Source organism: Rhinopithecus bieti, unplaced genomic scaffold, assembly GCF_001698545.2.
Source record: "Rhinopithecus bieti isolate Rb0 unplaced genomic scaffold, ASM169854v2 scaffold_8783, whole genome shotgun sequence".
Taxonomy (NCBI): Eukaryota; Metazoa; Chordata; class Mammalia; order Primates; family Cercopithecidae; genus Rhinopithecus; species Rhinopithecus bieti.
The window spans coordinates 2800055-2822489 of record NW_016806197.1 but is presented as its reverse complement, the minus strand read 5'-3'; the positions used below and the strand labels follow the sequence as shown (position 1 = coordinate 2822489).

Here is a 22435-nt window from a genome sequence, read left to right as displayed (position 1 = left end):
TCTTAAACAGAAAAAATTAGCATTTGCAGAGATAACAAACTTAGGTTCACCATCTACGATCTTTCAGAAGTCTTTAAAACAAGTTGAAACCATGATTTTTTACTTTGGTTGCTTTTACTCATGTTTTCCCTCTTTCTTTCCTTCTTCATGTGAGGCCTTTGTATATCCTTTTAGAGTTTTAGTGTGTTTTATCATGTTGGAGTGTCTTCTAAGCTAAAAACTGGGATTGTCACATGGTTGGGGTTTTTTTTCCCCAATGAGTACAAATGATTCTTGAGTATGGACACTTTCCATGGAATAGTAGGAATTTTCATTCCCACTCCCACAGTAATGTGAAATTTTGTTCTAATTTTTAGGATTAATAGAAACTGGATTGACAAATTGAAATTTTGACTCCTTCCTGAAGCATAAAACTATTACTATAAGTGGGGCATTGAAAGAAGAGTGGTCATTTCAGATGCTGTCGCTACTGTGTTGGACTGATATCTCTATAGCTGCTAGTTAAAAGAGGAGTCTCTGGAGATGAAATGGACACACTGTCTGCCCTTAACCATTTACATATTTCTTTGTAACGAAATTCCATACTACTGGTTATCCAATATTAAAATTAATTTTGGCAGGTAATAGAATTTTGAAAATTTTGTACAAGTTAAATTTTTATGAAAAAGTATATATGTAATGAAAATTCATAACTCATAGGTAAATGCGACTTTTAAAAATAATTTTTCACAAGATGATACTAAATGATCCTTATAGAAAATTGGGGCCGGGTGCGGTGGTGGTTCAAGCCTGTAATCCCAGCACTTTGTGAGGCCGAGACGGGCGAATCACGAGGTCAGGAGATCGAGACCATCCTGGCTAACAGGGTGAAACCCGTCTCTACTTAAAAAAAATACAAAAAACTAGCCGGGCGAGGTGGCGGACGCCTGTAGTCCCAGCTACTCGGGAGGCTGAGGCAGGAGAATGGCGTAAACGCGGGAGGCGGAGCTTGCAGTGAGCTGAGATCCAGCCACTGCACTCTAGCCTGGGCGACACAGCGAGACTCCATCTCAAAAAAAAAAAAAGAAAATTGGAAAAGTAAAATAGAAGGAAAATTATTATAGTCCTGCCACACAAAAATAATCTGTTTAATGGCTATTTAATACTCATCTAATGGATATACCATAATTTACTCTTGAATATTTAAGTCATTTTCATTTTTAAAAAACTTTTTAATGTGTACTAAATAGCCCTGTACATAAAATTCTTCATAAATTTGGGATGGGAGTGTCTATCCAAAAGAACTGTACCAATTTACATTGTCACAGAAATGTAGAAGAGAATTTGTTTTACCTCACTTTTGACCATCAAGTTAATTTAAAAAAAAAAAGAATCTCTGGTAATAAGAAACATGACAGGCTGCGCGTGGTAGCTCACGCCTGTAATCCCAGCACTTTGGGAGGCGGAGGCGGGCGGATCACGAGGTTAGGAGATCGAGACCATCCTGGCTAACACAGTGAAACCCCGTCTCTACTAAAAAATACAAAAAATTAGCCGGGCATGGTGGCGGGCGCCTGTAGTCCCAGCTACTCGGGAGGCTGAGGCAGGAGAATGGCCGGAATCCAGGAGGCGGAGCTTGCAGTGAGCCGAGATGGGGCCACTGCACTCCAGCCTGGGCGACAGAGCAAGGCTCTGTCTCAAAAAAAAAAAAAGAAAAGAAAAGAAACATGACAATAGTCTATTGTAACTTTTAACAAAGATTTCTTTCAAAGCCACATAGCTAAATCAGGAAGTTCTCGTTCTTTACTCACTTGTCTTTTGGGTCTGTATAATCTGATATTTTTTCTTGGGTTGCTATTTAATTATAGAGTATAAAATATATATATATACAGAAACTTTAAATGTTTAATAGTCTTATCTGTTTATCTCTTTGTGGTTTGCTCTGTTTTTAAGTTTAGAAATTTTCTCACTTTCAGAATTGATTCCCCCCCCAGTATAGTATAAGATGATAATTTTACTCATTTTTATTTTATGCTAAAATTGATAACTAGTTGTCCCAATATCATAAATTATTTTTACCTTTAATTGACTTGGAGCCTTCTTTGTATTACATGTGATTTTGCATATTAGAGTCTTCTGGGTGATTCTGTTTACTTGCTATGTTTTTAATGTTGTGTGTAGCAGTTTCATTGTGGACTGTTAGAACAAAAAATGTCAAATACTATTTCATTTTGCTTCAAAACAGATAAATCAAGCTTATGTTCTATTTGTACAAAAGAAGTGACAACACCAAAATATCAAGTATAATTTTTATTTTTAAAGAAATAATTTTTTTCTTACGTTAACTCTCCCTTTGTACCTACTCTTTTCCAGTCGTTTCTTCTGCCTTGTATATCTTTATATTTACAAATTAGAAAAAATAATGAATTAGTTTTTTTTAACCTTAGTAATCTTTCTTTTTTTTAAATCTTAAAAGATGTATCAGGAAAATATCAAAAGAAAGGTGACGGCCGGGCACGGTGGCTCACGCCTGTAATCCCAGCAGTTTGGGAGGCTGAGGCAGGCAGATCACAAGGTCAGGAGATCGAGACCATCCTGGCTAACATGGTGAAACCCCGTCTCTACTAAACAAAATACAAAAAATTAGCGGGGCATGGTGGTGGTCACCCGTAGTCTGAGCTACTTGGGAGGCTGAGGCAGGAGAATGGCGTGAACCCTGGAGGCAGAGCTTGCAGTGAGCCAAGATCATGCCACTGCACTCCAACCTGGGTGACAGAGTGAGACTCTGTCTCAAAAAAAAAAAAAAGAAAGTAAAGGTGACAAAGGCATATCAGGAAAACATAAAAATAAGGTGGTAGTATTAACAATGTGTAACTTCAGAGGAGTAAGAATTATATGAGACAAAAGGTCATTTTAAGTTGATGGAAGAAATAATACATAAGATGAAATAGTTACAATCCCAATCCCTGTATATTGAATAGTACAGCATCATAAAATGTAAAGCAAAAACCTTTAGAAAAATGAAATCAATACACACAATTATATTGGAAGACTTTAGCATTATCAGTGTCTGATAAAGTAGGCAACAAATAAGGACACAAAAGATTGGAACAATAAAATTTAATAAGACAACCTCCATAAGAATACTATTGAATATTGTACCATTCTATTTGAGATGGTCATGGAATTGTACATGTTGTATTTTCTGACCAAAACAAAAGAAAACTAGAAATTAAAATAGAAGTTTGAAAATACCACTAAAATATTTTAAAATACTCACCAAATTATTAGGTTAAATTAAAATTAGGAAAACAAGAATGCTTCAGTATCAGAATTTATGGATATAGTAAAAGCTATATGCAGTGGTAAATTCTTTTTTTTTTTTTCTTTGTTTCAAGTTTTAATCAAAGCTTTTATATAAGATTACTTTATTCCTGCATCTTCTCAATAGTTTCTTCCTTGTATTTGCCCTTTTCCTTTCCTACTTGGCGAGACTTGGCTTTCCGTTCAAGGATCTTTTTGCGGTCTTTGTCCAGTTTTAGCCTAGTGATAACTACCTTGCTGGGGTGAATGCCTACATGGACAGTTGTGCCATTAGCCTTTTCCCGCTGCACCCGTTCAATGTAGATAACATATTTCTTCCTGTAAACCTGGACTACTTTGCCAATTTGCTGACCTTTATAGTGTCCTCGTACAACCTGAACTTCATCATCCTTTCGGATGGGCATAGATCGCACGTTGTACTTCTGTCTCAGCTCTTTGGAAAGGGGAAGACATAATCTTCCTGCGAATGTGGGAAGGTGCATTGAAATGCCTTTTGCGATTCTTGCTTCGGTCGGAAGTCACAAAGATTAAATTTCATTTTGGCCGCTCCCGCTTCGGTGATGGCCGCAAAAGGGCGGTAAATTCTTAACCTTAAATGTTTTTATTTTTGTTTTTTGGGGAGGTTTTTTTGAGACAGAATTTCACTCTTACCGCCCAGGCTGGAGTGCAATGGTGCGACCTCGGCTCACTGCAGCCTCCACCTCCTGGGTTCAAGCGATTCTCCTGCCTTAGCCTCCTGAGTAGCTGTGATGACAGGCACCCGCCAGCATGCCCAGCTAATTTTTTTATTTCCAGTAGAGATGGGGTTTCACCATGTTGGCCAGGCTGATCTCCAACTCTTGACCTTGAGTGATCCACCCACCTTGGCCTCACAAAGTGCTGGGATTACAGGCATGAGCCACCTCACCCTGCCCATTTTTGTTTTAAAAAATAAAAATAGATGTACTAAGAATTCAGGTCAAAATTATAAAATTATAACAAGGAGGATACAGAAAAAATGATAGATATGTGGTACAACGTGGATGAGTCCTGAAAACACTATGCTAATGAAAGAAGCCAGTCACAAAAGACCACATATTATATGATTATAGTTATATGAAATGTTCAGAGTGGGCAAATCTATAAAGACAGGAAGATTAGTGGTTATCTAAAGTTGGGGTGGAAAGGAAGGAGAAAAGGAGATTGATATCTGATCAGTTCTTTTTTAGTGGGAGGAAGGAAAAGAATGTTCTGAAATTGATTATGATGGCTGTATAATCCTGTGAATATACTAAAACACATTGAGTTGTACACTTTACATGAGTGAATTGTGTGGTGTGTGAATTTATATCTCAGTAAAGCTATTTTTTAAATGATAAAAGCAAATGTTAATGAATTATTATCTAAGACCTTTTTTGTGTGTACATGGGAAATCCCATAAAATAGACAAATCTGTCCAATCAGCAGGGCAAATAAGACATAGACTTAAGGAGAAATTGAAATGGAAGATTTAGAAAAGGATACAGAGAAGTTTAAACCAAAATGAATATTTTTACATTTTATGGTAAGAGCAGAGAATAGCTATTACCATAACGTTTCATGTCTCTGTGTTGTTACTTATCTTTTAAGTTATTCTCTCTGCTGAAAACACTCTTAACATCATCCTTTGTTTGTTTAATGATGATAAAACATACCATTTTTAAGCGCATAGTTCAGTAGCGTTAAATGCATTCAAATTGTGCAGCTGTCACCCTCATCGTCTCTAGAACTTTTCATCTCCCCACTGAAACAATGTGCCCATTGAAAACAGTTAAGATCGAGACCATCCTGGCTAACACGGTGAAACCCCGTCTCTACTAAAAAATACAAAAAACTAGCCGGGCGAGGTGGCGGGCGCCTGTAGTCCCAGCTGCTCGGGAGGCTGAGGCAGGAGAATGGCGTGAACCCGGGAGGCAGAGCTTGCAGTGAGCTGAGATCCAGCCACTGCACTCCAGCCTGGGTGACAGAGCGAGACTCCGTCTCAAAAAAAAAAAAAAAAAAAAAAAAAAAAAAAAACAGTTAACTCTCTTTTTCCACCCCGTAAGTCTCTGGCAACCACTATTCTGTCTCTCTGAATTTGATACTCTAAGTACATCATGTAAGTGGAATCGTACAGTATATGTCCTTTAACTGACTTATTGACAAGCATAATGTCCTCAGGGTTCATCCGTGTTGTAGCATGTGTTATAATTCCCTTCCTTTTTAAGGCTGAATAATACTCTGTTGTATGTATACACCACATTTTGTTTATCCACTCATATGTTGATGACTTCTACTTTTTGGCTTTTGTGAAGAGTGAATGCTGCAGTGTACATGGCTGTATAGCTTATCTGTTTGAGTCCCTGCTTTCAGTTCTTTGGGGCATATATTAAGAAGTAGAGTTTATATATCTATTTTTAATTTTTTGAGGAAACATTCTATGGTGTTTGTTTGTTTTGGTAGAGATGGGGTCTTGCTATGTTGCCTGGGTTGGTTTCAAACGTCTCGACTCAAGCAGTCTTCCTGCCTCAGCCTCCCAAAGTGCTGAGATTATAGGCATGAGTCACCACACTTGGCCCCATACTATGGTTTGTAGCTACTTACATTCCCACCTTAGAATATTTGCATAATGATATATCAAACAAAGCATAGTATTTTAAAATAGTTGCTTGTATTAGTCTGTTTGGGCTGCCATTAAAAAATGCCACAGGCTTTGTGGCCTGACAGAAATTATTTTCTCATAGTTCTGAATGCTAGAAGTCTGAGATCAAGGTCCCTGCCAGTTTGGCTTCTGGTGAGGGCTCTTTGTGGTTTACGGACAGCCACTTTGCCCTCCCATGCCCTTTCTGGTATCTCTTCATGTAAGGACACTGAGCCTGTCAGAACAAGGCCCCACTCCAATGACCTCACTTAGGCTAATGATCCTCTTACTTCAAAAACAGCCACATTGGGGGTTAGGGCTCCAACATACGAATTTGGGGAAGACACAGACATTCAGTCTATAATAATGTTCACTTTTTTCCCTCTGGACTGTAACCCTCTTGAGCACAGGATTATGTGTTTTTATTCATCTTTATTTCCTTAGCCCAGTATATGGAATATAGATGCTACATCAGTGTCTGTTGAGCCAAACTAATAACTTAGAAAAGTTAATGAAATACATTACTTTTCTTGGGGAAAAAAAAAAAGCCAAAAATTGGCTAAGAAGTAGAAAACCAAAATGAGAGAGAAAATTTAAAAACGATACATCACATACATCCCCAGAAGACTGTAGGGCCCTTAAGTTTTATTATTGAGTTCTTTTAAACTTTGAAGGAACAGTTACTTTATAGACTTTTTATTATGGAAAATCTCAAACTCACAAAAGTGAAGAGACCAGTTTTAATATAGTGAACTCCTGTGTATCTTTTACCCATCTTCTAAAAGTTATTAATATTTTGCTGGGGTATGAACAGCTAATTCTGATCCAGTAAAACAACATGTTAACATCAACTTGAGTTAGAAAACAGGATTGAAATCCTGATATGATCTTCAGCAAGTTATGTAAACTCATAAGGCAAATATAGTAATCATGTGTACCTGTTATTGAAAAGATAAAGTAAGACAGTGTATGTATTAAGCATAATTAGCACATTGTCTGACATATATAATGATTGCCAGATATACTTGGTATATCACGTATATCTTGGTATTCAATATGAATATTGATATTGGTATTCATATTGAATACTTGGTATTCAATATGAATTATTACCAGATACAGAAAAGATGAGAACACCACTACCTATTTTACTTTATAGAATGTAATAAAACTTAAAGCACAAAATAGTTCCCCCTGGGATCTGTAAAAAACAAACCAAAAAAACTTAAAAATAAATAGGACAATGTGAAAGTTGTAAACTAAATAATGGTTTGAATTCACAGAAATTACACTTCTTTTTCTTCTTTTCAAAATAACTTTTAAGGAATAATTTGATAACCAGGTACAGTTTATCCTAGCAATGCAAGAAATCTATTAATACATTATATTCAGGAGTTCATTTAAAACCTAAAGTTTGAAAAGCTGTTTCCTAAAACACCCATTTTAATATTAAAACTTTGGTTAAGTGGCTGGATACACGGTAAATATCGAAAATCAATAGCTTACGGTTATATATATACCAGCATTATTTAATTAGATCTATAGGGGTTTCCAAATTCCTTTCATAATTGATTAAAAAACATAAGATCCGAAAATTGAGCTTTAGAAGTGGGGCCAAAATATTGCCAAGAAATATAGGAGATGCTAGATGAAGAGAGAGAAAATGTTCTTGGATAAAAAGATATTGTTATAAAGATTTTCTCCCTACATGCTAATGTATAAGGTGTATGCAATTCTAATTAGTCCCAGTCTACCATTTTTTAAAAATAGATTTATGCAAGTTACTCATTGATTTTAAAGTTAATATAGAAAAACAAATGAGCCAAGAAAATTTTGAGTAACAGGATACTTCCCCATAGACATTAAAACTTAATAAGTGAAATATTATGGCCTCTGGGCAAAAATAGTCCAATTAATGCAATAATAGCCCAGATATAGTGTATATAAGGATGTAATATGTTAATTTTAAAAATAAAAGAAATCTGGGTGGAAGAGGATTAACATTTTTATTTTCAAACAGCATTAAACAATTATAAGACTGATTAATCTTTAACTTATTGCAAGCTAATATAAAGTGATCATAAGACCCCAATAGAAAAAAATTGTAAATGTACTTGAGTAAACATTTAAATAAGTAATCCAAGTGACCAGTAATTGTATTTTTTAAGTGTTTAACATCATAAATATAGGGAAATGCAAATTAAATGTCCAGTTTTTAAAATTCTTGTATATCAAGTAACTGTTAATATGCTTTCACCAAATAATTTCAGTTTTAGGAATCTGTTAAAGGAAGCCATCAGAAATTCAAAGATTTATGTACAGCTATCTTCATATAACATTGACAAAGCTGTGTATATTTTAGAGATTTTAAAATACATAAAATATGAAAAAGGATTATATTATCTCTGGGTGGCAGAGTTACAGATGTTATTTTATTTACACTTTCTGTTTTTAAAAATATGCATGTGTTACTTCTTTTTTTAAGAGACAGGGTCTTACTCTATCACCCAGGCTGGAATGCAGCGGCACGGTGATGGCTCACTGTAGCCTCTAACCCCTAGGCTCCATGAGTTACTTTTTTTTTTTTTTTTTTGATGGACTTTATTTTTTAGAGCAGTTTTGGGTTCACAGCAAAGTCAAGAGATCTCGTGTACATCCCCTGTCCTAACACGCATAGCCTCCCCGATGATTAGTATACTCCCTCACAGTGGTATCTTTCTTACAGCTGATGAACCTGCATTGATACGTCGTTATCACCCTAAGTGCATAGGTTACATTAGGGTTCACTCTTGGTGTTGTACGTTCTATGGATTTGGACAAATGTGTAATGATGTGTTCACAATTATAGTATTATACAGAATAAAAAATCTGTACCACTTATTCATTCTTCTTTTCCTCCAAATTCCTGTTAACCACTGTTTTTTTTTTTTTATTTTTTTATTGCTGCCATAGTTTTGCCTTTTCTAGCGTGTCATGTACTTAGACTCATACCTGTGTAGCTTTTCGGATTGGCTTCTTTCACTTAACAATATGCATTTTAAGATTCCTGTATGTCTTTTCGTAGCTGGATAGCTCACTTCTTTTTTTTTTTTTTTTTTTTTTTTTTTTTGAGACGGAGTTTTGCTTTTGTTGTCCAGGCTGGAGTGCAATAGTGCGATCTCAGCTCGCTACAACTTCCACCTCCCAGGTTCAAGCGATTCTCTTGCTTCAGCCTCCCGAGTAACTAGGATTACAGGTGTGAGCCACCACACCCGGATGATTTTGTATTTTCAGTAGAGACAGGGTTTCTCCATGCTGGTCAGGCTGGTCTAAACTCCCGACCTCAGATGATCCTCCCGCCTCAGCCTCCCAAAGTGCTGGGATTACGGGTGTGAGCCACCATGCCCAGCGATAGCTGACTTCTTTTTAGTGCTGAGTAATACTCCATTACCTAATTTTGCCAGTTTATTTACTCATTCACCTACTGAAGGGCATCTTGGTTGCTTCCAAGTTTTGGCTATTATAAAGCTGCCATAAATGTACAGGTTTATGTGTGGATGTAAGTTTTCAACTCCTTGGGTAATACTAAGGAGCACAATTACTAGATTGTATGGTAAGAGAATATTTACTTTTGTAAGAAACTGCCAAACTGGGTTTCAAAGTGGCTGTATCATTTTGCATTCCCACCAGCAAAGAATGAGAGATTCAGTTGTTCCACAACCTCATCAGCATTTGATGTTGTCAGTGTTGTGGATTTTTGCCATTCTACCAGATGTTTTACTTAAGTCAAAAACCAAAACAAAATGAATTTCAATTAAAGAAAAATAACATAAACATCTTTTATTTTGTATAGTTGGTGAGCTTTAGCCCCTCTCCTCCTTCTCCATACCCTACCACTGTTGGACCAGTAGAGAGCAGTGGATTGAGATCTCGCTACCGTTCTTCACCTACCGTCTACAACTCACCTACTGACAAAGAAGACTACATGACCGACCTACGGACTTTGGATACTTTTCTTAGAAGTGAAGAGGAGAAACAGCATAGGGTTAAGCTGGGTGCCTATATATTTTCTTTATATATACTATACATAATTTTGGTGTCACTTAATCCTTAACCTATTATTTTCATTATTTTAATATCCATACTAACAGACTTTGTTAGCACTTTTTTTACTTTATATGTAACATAATTTTATGCAGTTAGAATTAAGTTCACAATTTAAGAAGTGAAATATAGCTAAACTAAGAAATCTTGAACCTACAGTAAGATTGAAAGCTTTTTTGTATAATGTAAGTTACAATTTCTATTTAAAGTTGAGGCTACAACATAATGTTTTGAAGCAGTGCATAGTAAACTTACTCAAATTATAGCTGTCTCTTTTCAGGTAGTCCTTTGGAAGGTTGGTGTGGCAGAGCAGGCCGAGAGAGAGAGCATGTGTTCACTTGAGAAGCACTGCTGTTTTTCAGAACATTTTAAAACTTGCGTTTTAGTATTTCTGTAAAGCCTATAGTTTACCTTGGGAAAGAGTGTTAGCAGATCTTAATCTGTTTGGGGTGGATTTGATTATTACAGAGTCAATTATTTGAAACCAAATTAGGTTATTGAACTGAGTAATGATTTTTCCCTGTCAGGAACTTTCATGGAAAGCATATTAGGCGCTACTAAGGAAGCCGGTTATTGGACCATGGCTCTTTGTGTCGCTTGAAGTCTCACCAGTGATTTTTAATTTCATTTTGCCTGAAAGTGCCACAGATATTACAGAAACCAGTCAATATTATCTTCTTATTTTGATACATGCTTTTAAAAAAAAATTTGAAATATTTTGAGTCTACTGAAACTTTAATACAGAGTATAATACAAAGAACCTATGTATCCTTGACACGTTTGTAATACCTAGATATTTTCTGACTTCACTTTTATTCTTTGACCCAGTAGGAGCTATTTAGAAGTAATATTATTATTGTTTGGAAGTGTTATTGATGTTGCTTTTAATTTTCAAGCCTGAAAAGTCTTGGTTACCTTTTTTGCCTCCTAAGTTAATTTTACTGTGGTTAGAGAATCTGATCTGTACCTATCAATTTTGTTTGTTCGTTTGAGACTTGCTTTTAGGTCTACTATGTGATCACGTTTCTGTAAATGGCTTTGGTATGTTGAACAGAATGCAGAGTCTCTAAATTTGGGCCTCTATATTTGTTCACTGTCACACTTCTTGATAGTATTCTTAAATTCTTTATCTTACTAATTTTTATCTGCCTGATCTATTCGTTGTTAAGAAAGTATGCCAAAAGCTGACCGGGCGCGGTGGCTCACGCCTGTAATCCCAGCACTTTGGGAGGCTGAGGCGGGCGGATCACAAGGTCAGGAGATCGAGACCATGGTGAAACCCCGTCTCTACTAAAATACAAAAAATTAGCCGGGCGCGGTGGCGGGCGCCTGTAGTCCCAGCTCCTAAGGAGGCTGAGGCAGGAGAATGGCGTGAACCCGGGAGGCGGAGCTTGCAGTGAGCCGAGATCGCGCCACTGCACTCCAACCTGGGCGACAGAGCGAGACTCCGCCTCAAAAAAAAAAAAAAAAAAAAAAAAAGTATGCCAAAAGCTCCCATTGATTGTCTTCCATTAAATGTTTTCTCACAGTTCTGTCAGATTTGCTAAATATACATACGACATTATGTTACATGCATGTAAATTCCGAATTGTGAATATCATTCTGGTGAATTATGCCTTTTATCTTTATCTCTTAGGCTTTTTGCCTTAAAGTCTATTTTGTCTGACATTGACACATCTATATTAATTTCTTTTTGGTTAGTATCTGTCTGGTATATCTATCTCTATCTCTATTCTTTTAGCCCTTCTGTGCCCATAGGTTTTCGAAAATTAAGTATTTTGTGCAAATTAATAAATGATAAATAAGTATTTTGTGGGAAGCTACTTATCTAAAACTACATAAATATTTGGTCCCCATCAAACTTTTTTTTTTTTTTGAGAATAGGTCTCACTGTATTGCAGTGGTACAATCTTGGCTCACTGCAGCCTTGAATTCAGGGCTGAGGTGCCTCTCCCACCTCAAACTCCTGAGTAGCTGGGACTACAGATGCATGCTACCATGCCATGCGAATTTTTGTGTTTTTGGTAGAGACAGGGTTTTGCCATGTTGCCCAGGCTGGTCTCAAACTCCTGAGCTCACACAACCCACCCACTTTGGCCTCCAAAAATGCTGAGATTACAGGCGTGAGCCACTGTGCCTGACCCCATCAAACTTAGACTTACTAGTTCTAACATCCTTTTAAGATTATTTTCAAAATTATTTTTCAAAATTATTTCAAAAATATGTTGGTTGTCATAGGGCTTTCTAATTTCATCATTTCTTCTATGTTTATTTATTCCTTTAACATTTTCTTTTTTTTTTTTTTAACTAATACAATACATAAAATTTATAAAATTAACCTTTTTTTTTTTTTTTTTTTTTGAGATGCAGTCTTGCTCTGTCGCCCAGGCTGGAGTGCAGTGGTAGATCTCAGCTCACTGCAACCTCTGCCTCCCAGGTTCAAGCGATTCTCCTGCCTCAGCTTCCCAAGTAGCTGGGATTACAGGCGTCTGCCACCATGCCTGGCTAATTTTTCTATTTTTAGTAGAGACGAGGTTTCACCATGTTGGCCAGGATGGTCTCCATCTCCTGACCTCAGGTGATCTGCCTGCCTCAGCCTCCAAAGTGCTGGGAATTACAGCCATGAGCCACCGTGCCTGGCCCAATATTAGCCATTTTAAGTGTTTAATTAAGTGGTGGTAAGTACATTTACATTATTGTGTAGCCACCTCTTACATTTATTTGTTGGTATTCTGTAAGATAAAGGTTTCTTCTCCCTAATCATATCACTTATGTTGATGATTAGATTGTCTTAGATTGGGCTAGTGGGATCCTCTGTAAGCTGACTTCTCTGTTCTTTTGACATGATACCATCATTCTTTGGGCTAATCCCCCCACCCCTACCACCTTTCTAGTACCATAAAACGTCAGGCTCATTTTGTGTTGTCCCTGGCTAGCTCCAGAGTCAGTCTGTTTCTCTAAGAGCCCTGATTCCTTTTAATGGAGAACGATACTTAGAAATTAATATCTGGGCACACTGTTGTTATTGAGGTTATCATTACTCCAGGTCCTCTAGGAAATATTCCTATAGACACATACACAGATATATGTACATGCACACATCTATATGTATTATTCTGTCTATGTTTTTAAAAAACCATGAGTTTATAATGTTATTTCCAATTCCAGTGCAGCTATACAGTTTATTCTGTCCTCCCCACTTTTCATATTTGTAACTTTCTCCAGTAGTAAAAAACCAGCCCTCATATTCTCTCTCATGCACACTTTCTTGCTGAATCATTTGAAAGGAACTTACAGGCATCCTGCCACTTCATTCCTGAGTATTTCACATGCATCTCCTAAGAACAAGACATTTTCCTTTATAACTACAATGTGAGCTGGGCGCAGTGGCTCACACTTGTAATCCCAGCAGTTTGGGAGGCCGAAGCAGGTGGACGATGAGATCAGGAGCCTCATGATCAGACCAGCCTGACCAAAATGATGAAACCCCACCTCTACTAAAAAATTAGCTGGGCTTGGTGACACGAGCCTGTAATCTCAGCTACTCTGGAGGCTGGGGCAGGAAAATCGCTTGAACCTGAGAGGCAGAGGTTGCAGTGAACCAAGATCTTACCACTGTACTCCAGCTTGGGTGACAGAGCGAGACTCTGTCTCAAAGAAAAAAACCAAATAACTACAATATGATTGTCATGCTTAAAATACTACAGGTGTTCATATTCACATTTCCCCAGTTGACCTAATACTGACCCTTATAGTGCTGTTTTTTTTTTTTTTCTTTTACTGATGCAGGATCCAATCAGGTATCACATACTGCATTTACTTGTGCTTCTGTTGTCCCCTTAAATCTAAACCATTTGGATAGTTTGGGTTTTGTAGGGGTGTTTTTTTGTTTTTTTTTTTTCTTTTATGACATTTACATTTTGCAGACACCAAGCTATTGTTTTGAAAATTCAGATTTGTTTGATCATTTTGTTACTATTAGATTCTGTTTAAATATTATTTTCTGGCAAGAATACAACATAGGTGGTGGCATGTCCTTTTCAGTGTATGACATCAGGAGATGCGTGATGCTGCTTTGTCTCTTTGTCGGTGATGTGTAATAAAATTGGATCACTTGGTTAAGGTGATAGCAACTGGATTTCTTCATGATTTTCCCTTTATGTCCTGTTTCCGTAACAGCGTTTTACCTAGTGATTTTAGCATGTATTGATGATCCTTGCCCTTGATAAAGTGGTGATCATAAAGTGGAGATTTTCTTTCTTTCTTTCTTTCTTTTTTTTTTTTTTTTGAGACAGAGTCTCGCTATGTCGCCCAGGCTGGAGTGCAGTGGCGTGATCTTGGCTCACTGCAAGCGTCGCCTCCCAGGTTCACACCATTCTCCTGCCTCAGCCTCCCAAGTAGCTGGGACTACAGGTACCCACCACCACGCCCGGCTAATTTTTTGTATTTTTAGTAGAGACAGGGTTTCACCATGTTAACCAGGATCGTCTCGATCTCCTGACCTCGTGATCCTCCCGCCTTGGCCTCCCAAAGTGCTGGGATTACAGGTGTGAGCCACCACGCCTGGCTAAAGTGGAGATTTTCTAATTATTTATTTCTACATTTCATAGTTTGGCATTCTTCTCTAAAGAAGAGCATTCTGTTTTACCCCCACCCCAACTTTTTTGGTTTAGTCACTGTGGACTCATCAGCTCTTTCTTTAGTAATGTCTAAACTGCTATTTAACCAATTCATTGAGTTTTTTAATTTCAGCCACTTGTTTTCATTTTATAGTTTTATTTGGTTCTTTTCAAATATGCCAGATTTTTGTAGAATATTTTTTATTCTTATGTTTTCAGTTCCTTTTTCTGTCTCAGATGCTTAAACACACTTTTTTAAAGTTATTTGTCCAATAGTTCAATTATCTAAAGTTCTTGGAAGTTAAATACAGACCATTTTTGTCTTGTTGTTATGCCTGGAGGCTTCTTTCCTTGTATTTGATGTAATTTCTGTTTGTTTCTGGTAAGTTTATCTTGGCTGGATGGAAGCTTTGTCTCTTCCTAGCTGTTTTGTATTTGCCTCTGTCAGGTGCTTTAGGAGTATTATTGACCTTGAGCTAAGTTAAGTAATTTCTAAGCTTGGAGATTCCTGGACCTCGCAGGTAATATGAATGGGCACTCTAAACCCATGTGAAGATGTATCTATGATTTTTAAATGTCAGGGTGCTTTGCTTTTTTTTTTTTTTTAAATCTCCCAACAACCTATGACAGACAAACTTTCATTATCTCCTGGTCCCATTGAACACATTTTTTTCTTATCTACTCAGAATGTGGCCCTTTGAGATTCCTGGTCCTCTACCAGCAGCAGGGACTAGGGGTAGAGAAAGGTGTCAGCCCAACTCTCTACCTCTTATGGGCCCAAATCCTTATCTCCATTTCCCACTTGGGCAATGAATTCCAAGCTAGTAGATTTCTCAAGGCCTACAAAATTCTTTAGAGCAGCCACAGCATCCTCTTACAGGCTGGTTTGATTTTTAATTCTCTTTTCATTTTTAACCATTGACTATTCATAGCCTTACTTTTTTACTCCGGAGTAACTTACTCCGTTACTCATTTTAGTAATTTTTTTTGTTTGTTTTTGAGATTGAGTTTTTTTTTTGTTTTTGAGATGGAGTCTAGCTCTGTTGCTCAGGCTGGTGTGCAATGGGGTGATCTCGGCTCACTGAAACCCCTGCTTCCTGGGTTCAAGCAGTTCTGCCTTAGCCTCCTAAGTAGCTGGGATTACAGTCATGTGCCACCACACCTGGCTAATTTTTGTATTTGTAGTAGAGGCGGGGTTTCACCATGTTGGCCAGGCTTGTCTCAAACTCCTGACCTCAAGTGATCTGCCCACCTTGGCCTCCCAAAGTGCTGGGATTACAGGCATGAGCCACCGCGCACCAGCCTAAAGAACATATTTTATTTAATACATGTTTTTAGATATTTATATGGGAGATGTTTTAGGTTGTCTGGTTTGCTGTGTTGCCAGATTTCCAAATCTCCATGTGCTTTGACTCTTAGTTTTTTGAGGTTCTCCAGCTGTAGGTTGTGTGCTGTTGTGGTGGTGGTGGTGGTGGTATGCATCATGGAAAGGCCCTATTTTGTCATTACTTGCTATGTACATTTTTTCTCTGCTTTGACTAATGCCCGGAGGTACTAGAACTTCCTATTTCTATTCATTGTCTAAAGCAAATCTTCAATGAAATTTTTCTCAAATACAGGTTTTTTCATAGAAAACCTATGTTTCTTAAAGTTAATAATCGCAGTGATTAATCAAATAGGATAACTTTATGCTCTATTATGACCATGTTTCTTTCCATTTCTGTTCTCTATTTATTAAATCATTTGTGTTGGTTGGCAACTGCTTTTCTTAACATTAATTCATTCCTAAAGTCAGTTTTGCCATTATTTCATACAAAGTGTGATGTTTCTTTACTGTATGTAGCTTTTTATGCCAGGATGAAACATACGACATTCACCAACGCTCCTACTAGCTAACCTTCCAAATTTTGATGAATTGAAATATTGCTGCATATCCTTTTGATGATTTCTAATTCTTTGTGCCTGTAAACATAAGGAAAATGAGTTTTATTATTTTCCAGTCATTCCTTTCAGAATTCTGCCAAGATTAAAAAAAAAAAAACTTGTTTCTATTTATGAGTTTTGTTTGAGGGTATAAAGTACCAATTGATATTTTTTATATCAGTTAAACTCTGAAAATATAAGCCCTTTATAAATACCATATAATTGGGTTTTTTTTTGTATTTTTTTTTGAGACGGAGTCTTGCTCTGTCGCCCGGGCTGGAGTGCAGTGGCCGGATCTCAGCTCACTGCAAGCTCCGCCTCCCGGGTTTACTCCATTCTCCTGCCTCAGCCTCCCGAGTAGCTGGGACTACAGGCGCCCGCCACCTTGCCCGGCTAGTTTTTTTGTATTTTTTAGTAGAGACGGGGTTTCACCATGTTAGCCAGGATGGTCTCGATCTCCTGACCTTGTGATCCGCCCGTCTCGGCCTCCCAAAGTGCTGGGATTACAGGCTTGAACCACCGCGCCCAGCCAATACCATATAATTGTTGTCGAGAACTTGCTTATTTATTTAGCCACTATGCTAGATGCTAGGGAAAAAAAATATTCCCTGCTTTCAAGGAACTCAGTTCTATTTGGGAAAACAGACAAAAACTATAACCCTGAAGTGTGATGAGTATCCTGGTTCAGAGGCCTCTGTAGGAGTACATTCCTAAATATAACTTTTTTTTACATTTCTTAAAAGTAAATTTATAAATTTAGAAGGATAACCATCAGATAGTCTTTTAATACAACTCAGGAATTACCACAGGCTGTTAAATAAAACAGTGAAGTACAGGGACAAATATGTTTAGCCTGTTACCAGGAGAGTAATCTTTTCGTAGGAGGCTATAGTTATCCCATTCAGAAGGAGCTTCTAGAAACTTCAAACAAAGAACTTGCTTAGCCTATTTATTTCCTAAAGAAATTTGTCTGTTTCTTACTAAATGATTTAAAAGTCTTAGAGAATGAAACGAGCTTAATTTTTCAACAAAACTAGACAGATTCCTTTTGACTGCTTATTGTTCTTATGACTCTTAAAGTAATACGGCTTAGAAAATACTGTTTTAAATTGTTAATCACAAGCCGACTGTGCTCTCTAAAGAGAAAATTTTGTTAGGGAGAAGAGAATCTCCTTGAGGGTTGGTCTTCTGATTCCTGGATTGCCATTGCCTAGATACAAGTGTTAACTCTAGATGTCAGAATTGCTACAACACACTGATACTGTTTATCTTCACAATTAATTCTAGGGAGCCCAGATTCTACCTCTCCTTCCAGCAGTCCTACTTTCTGGAACTACAGTCGTTCTGTGGGGGATTATGCACAAACTTTAAAGAAGTTTCAGTATCAGCTTGCCTGTAGGTCTCAGGCCCCATGTGCTAACAAAGATGAAGCCGATCTCAGCTCTAAACAAGCTGCAGAAGAGGTAAGTGGAAAATAAAAGTGACTTAATATTTATGATTTATGCATTGCTAGAAAGTGTTCTACTTGTGGAACATATTTTCTGTAATATTCCATTCTGTTGGACAGAAATATAAATCTGGCACACATTAAGCAGTGGGAAAGCTCCTGTCTTACTTTGTGTACCTAAAACTAAAAACTAAATTATATCATACATTTTATGACACACAGTTCACCTTAGTGCCCTGCCCGAAACATATTTTTACATTGATTATAAAAAGGCTCTCAGGTATATAATTGTACTTAACACATACAGAAGTCTTGCTTTTAAAATATATTTGGATTAGAACATTTGTCAGTAATTCCATCACTTTAATACCAAATATGGAATTTTTATTTTGTTCTTAAAAGCAAGAAAAATGGGCTGGGTGTGGTGGCTCATGCCTGTAATCCCAGCACTTTGGGAGTCCAAGGCGGGTGGATCATGAGGTCAGGAGATAGAGACCGTTTGGCCCACATGGTGAAACTCTGTCTCTACTGAAAATACAAAAATTAGCCCGGCATGGTGGCATGCACCTGTAGTGCCAGCTATTGAGTAGGCTGAGGCAGGAGGATCGCTTGAACCTGGGAGGCAGAGGTTGCAGTGAGCCGAGATTGCGTCACTGAACTCCAGCCTGGTCAACAGATCGAGACTCTATCTCAAAAAAAAAAAAAAAAAAGCAAGAAAAAAAATGTTCTTTACACATACCAATGTAAGGAACTTTTAAAGATAAATCTGTGTGTGAACAGCATTTATAAGTGAGTAATAAGAAAATTACTGAATATTAATTAGATGAATATTGATGTTTGGGACTTTTTTTTCTAAGTTCATTAAATATTTTAGGATGGGAGAAAGAATGATGATTTCTAGCAAGATTTTCTTCACTGATTGTTCATTTTAAACATGAATTTTTATAGGTTTGGGCAAGAGTGGCTATGAATAGACAACTTCTTGATCATATGGATTCATGGACAGCTAAATTTAGAAATGTAAGTTCTGACATTACTTTTTGGACAATATCAGTGCCTCTTAATATGCAAAGCATGTTATTGGAGTATCATTTAGAGTTCATTATAAATTAGAATATTACAGTTATGAAGGTACAGTATAAATGGTACATATGTAAGGATAAACATGACTGTTACTGTATGGTATTTATTTTCATGAGATTTTTTCTTCCTCCATATTGAGTAAATTGATAGGTTTTGAGAAGATAAAGGAATAATATGTTTAGTTATTAAGGTCCTCCCGTTTCCAGTTCTCAATTTTATTTTCCAAAGAGCTTTTCTGTTGGAGCCTTTTATGTACCTAGAATTGTGAGGGGAAACAAAAATGAGGCCCTTGCCCTCAGAAAACTTAAAGAGTTAGAGAGAGAAGACAACGTATGCTTGAAGCTATTTCAAAGTAGATTGTGATTTCTGTTTTTCTAGAGAAGAACCCTCTAATCTTGGGCCAGCTTTTCCATATACAGAGTGAGTTAGTTCCCTATTTCCAACTCCACATCTTCCCCCCACCTTCTCTAGTACCTGTGTGTCCTGGGTTCTGTTAGGCATATGGACTTCCCCTTCCGTTATATGGAGCTCCACTTAGCTTCTGAAGGGGCTGCTGCTTCTGTTGTTTCACCCTTCAACACGCATCCATCCACTCTGCATCTTCTAGAACTATTTTGAAATCACTTGTGCTCATTTTTTATCCTTTTACTGTTATTTAAATAGGGTATCAAAATAGAGGGGCAAAAAATGGTAGCCTACTTTCTTGAACCAGAAACCTGGATGGCATTTTACAGATAATTCCTGAACCCAATCCTAGACCTACTCAATTAGAATTTATAAGGGTGGGGCCTAGACCTCTCTCTGGGACATGTTAGATGATTTCATTACGGCCAAAGAGTGGCTGGCAAATTAAGATGCATATAGTAAATGTTGGAAGAATAAATGAGTGAAATCATCTCCTGGAACTGGAGTTTGTTGTAGTTTCTGTTATAGGCTAGTCTAAAAATGCTAACATGTTTAAAATATGAAGTCTTAGTCAGATGGAGTATTAGCTACTTAGAAGAAATGCAAATACATTTCCTCATCTGAAGTCCCTAGGCTACCATGTGCTATGAAATGTAGAGTTTTTGGATTTTTTTTTAAAGCAATACATGTATGCCTGTACTGTATATTTTATGACACCAGAGTCTGGTTAACACCCAGTAATCAACCACATTAATACTTATGCAGAAAAACATATGAATAATTACACTCAGTGGGATAAAGCCTGTAAATAGCTTCATGTTAATTCAGTTCAAGTCTTGCCAGTGGATCGAAATATGCTTCCTTACATGGATTACAAAAAATCTTTTAAATTCTCAGGTTTTTATTTCAGTTGTTTATATCGTATTTTTTCATTATTTTATGGATAAACAAAAGCATGGAAACAGAAGTGGTCATTGAAGTTGCTACAAACACACACACAAAATAACAACACACAAATCAGATGGGATGTATCCTTAGACAATCTTTTCACATCCCAGCGTTAGTTTTACATTAGCCATGCAAGAGGCATTTGAAAGTCCCAGTCCTAAAGTAATATTGTAATATTCAAATATTCACAAGCCAGTTTCAAATGTAATAAGTCTCTGTTTTTCCACATGGCTAGGGAATTGGGTGAGCCTGCTGAGAGTTAAGCAGTTAGTTTGAAAAACTGTCTTACTGATTGCAAACCAATATAAACACTACATTAATAAGTGTGTGAATAGCTACCCTACAAGTGTAAACTGAAGATTATCCTTTTAGCTAAACATAATAATCAGAAAATTTTAAGAAAAATTTAACATATAACTAAGTTTTTTTTTTTTTCCCATGAAAAAAAAAATGTTATTTAAGAATGTAATTTAGTTGCCGGGCGCAGTAGCTCTCACCTGTAATCCCAACACTTTGGGAGGCCAAGGTGGGCGGATCATCTGAGGTCAGGAGTCCAAGACCAGCCTGGCCAGCATGGTGAAACCCCGTCTCTACTAAAAATACAAAAAATTAGCTGGGCGTGGTGGCAGGTGCCTGTAATCCCAGCTGCTCAGGAGGCTGAGGCAGGAGAATCCCTTGAACCTGGGAGGCGGAGATTGCAGTGAGCTGAGATCGCGCCATTACGCTCCAGCCTGGGCAACAATCTCAAAAAAATAAAAATAAAAAGGAATGTAATTTAGTTAATTTACACTCCAGTGGTGTATTTATTTAACCATCTCTTGATTTCTGGTAGCTATTACTTTCATTCTCTTTCACTAACTTTATGATTTAATATTCAACTATAAGATAGTAAAAAAAAATTCTTAGAGTTGCTTATAAAAAAGAAAGTAATTGTTTGAGAGCTGCTTTGGAATTATGTATCCAAAATCTGTACCTTATTTCTTCCTAGTGGATCAATGAGACAATATTAGTGCCACTTGTTCAAGAGATTGAGTCTGTCAGCACACAGATGAGACGAATGGGTTGTCCAGAGCTACAGATAGGAGGTATGTGGAAACGGAGCCCAGTGTTGGATTTCTATTAGTAAATCTACCAAGTGGAAAACTTCTTCTTGTAATGGACAGCTTAACTTATTTTGTTACCTTGAGGTGAAAAACCCCAAATGTCTGTAATCTAGTTTGTTTTTTTTAATGTGACAGCTTTATCAGGATGTAATTTAGCTACCATATAATTTACCCATTTAAAATGTACAGTCTGAAGTCTTGGGTTATGCAACCATCACCATAGTCACTTTTAAAACATTTCATCACCTGAAAAAGAAACTCTCCACCTTTTACCAGTCACCCCCCATTCTATACATTCCTCCCAGCCCTTTGCAAGTGCCAGTCTATTTTCTGTCTCTATAGATAGGCCTGTTGTGGATATTTCGTATGAATGGAATCACAGAATATGAATATGACTGTGACTTCTTTCACTGAGCATAGTGCTTTCAAGGTTTGTCCATGTTGTAAAATATATCATTACATCTTTTTTTTTTTTTTTTTGAGACAGAGCCTTGCTCTGTCACCCAGGCTAGAGTGCAGTGGTGCAGTGTCAGCTCACTGCAAGCTCCACCTCCTGGGTTCATGCTATTCTCCTGCCTCAGCCTTCTGAGTAACTGGGACTACAGGTGCGTGCCACCACGCCCGGCTAATTTTTTTGTATTTTGAGGAGAGACGGGGCTTCACCGTGTTAACCAGGATGGTCTCGATCTCCTGACCTCGTGATCTGCCCGCCTCAGCCTTCCAAAGTGCTGGAATTACAGGTGTGAGCCACCAGGCCCAGCTACATCATTTTCTTTATTGCTGAATAATACTCAAAATAGATCTACTACATTTTGCTTATTCATCAGTTGATTGACATTTAGGTGGTTTGCACTTTTTGGCTATTATGAATAATGCTGCTGTG

The 22435-nt window shown here is 37.3% G+C and overlaps 1 protein-coding gene and 1 pseudogene across 2 annotated transcripts in view; one reads left to right on the top strand and one right to left on the bottom strand.

Annotated features, from left to right (window-relative positions):
- TMEM209 (transmembrane protein 209) overlaps positions 1-22435 on the top strand; it is a gene marked incomplete at its 5' end in the record, with an annotated part of 46482 nt that overhangs the window by 4236 nt on the left and 19811 nt on the right. The window contains 4 exons of the mRNA XM_017875099.1: positions 9774-9975; positions 17854-18029; positions 18962-19033; positions 21438-21534. Coding sequence (XP_017730588.1) covers positions 9774-9975; positions 17854-18029; positions 18962-19033; positions 21438-21534 — 547 coding nt within the window. The remainder of the gene's footprint in view (positions 1-9773; positions 9976-17853; positions 18030-18961; positions 19034-21437; positions 21535-22435) is intronic.
- On the bottom strand, positions 3353-3856 carry LOC108531564 (60S ribosomal protein L26-like; annotated as a pseudogene). The gene has a single exon (XR_001886206.1). The product of XR_001886206.1 is annotated as a 60S ribosomal protein L26-like (transcript).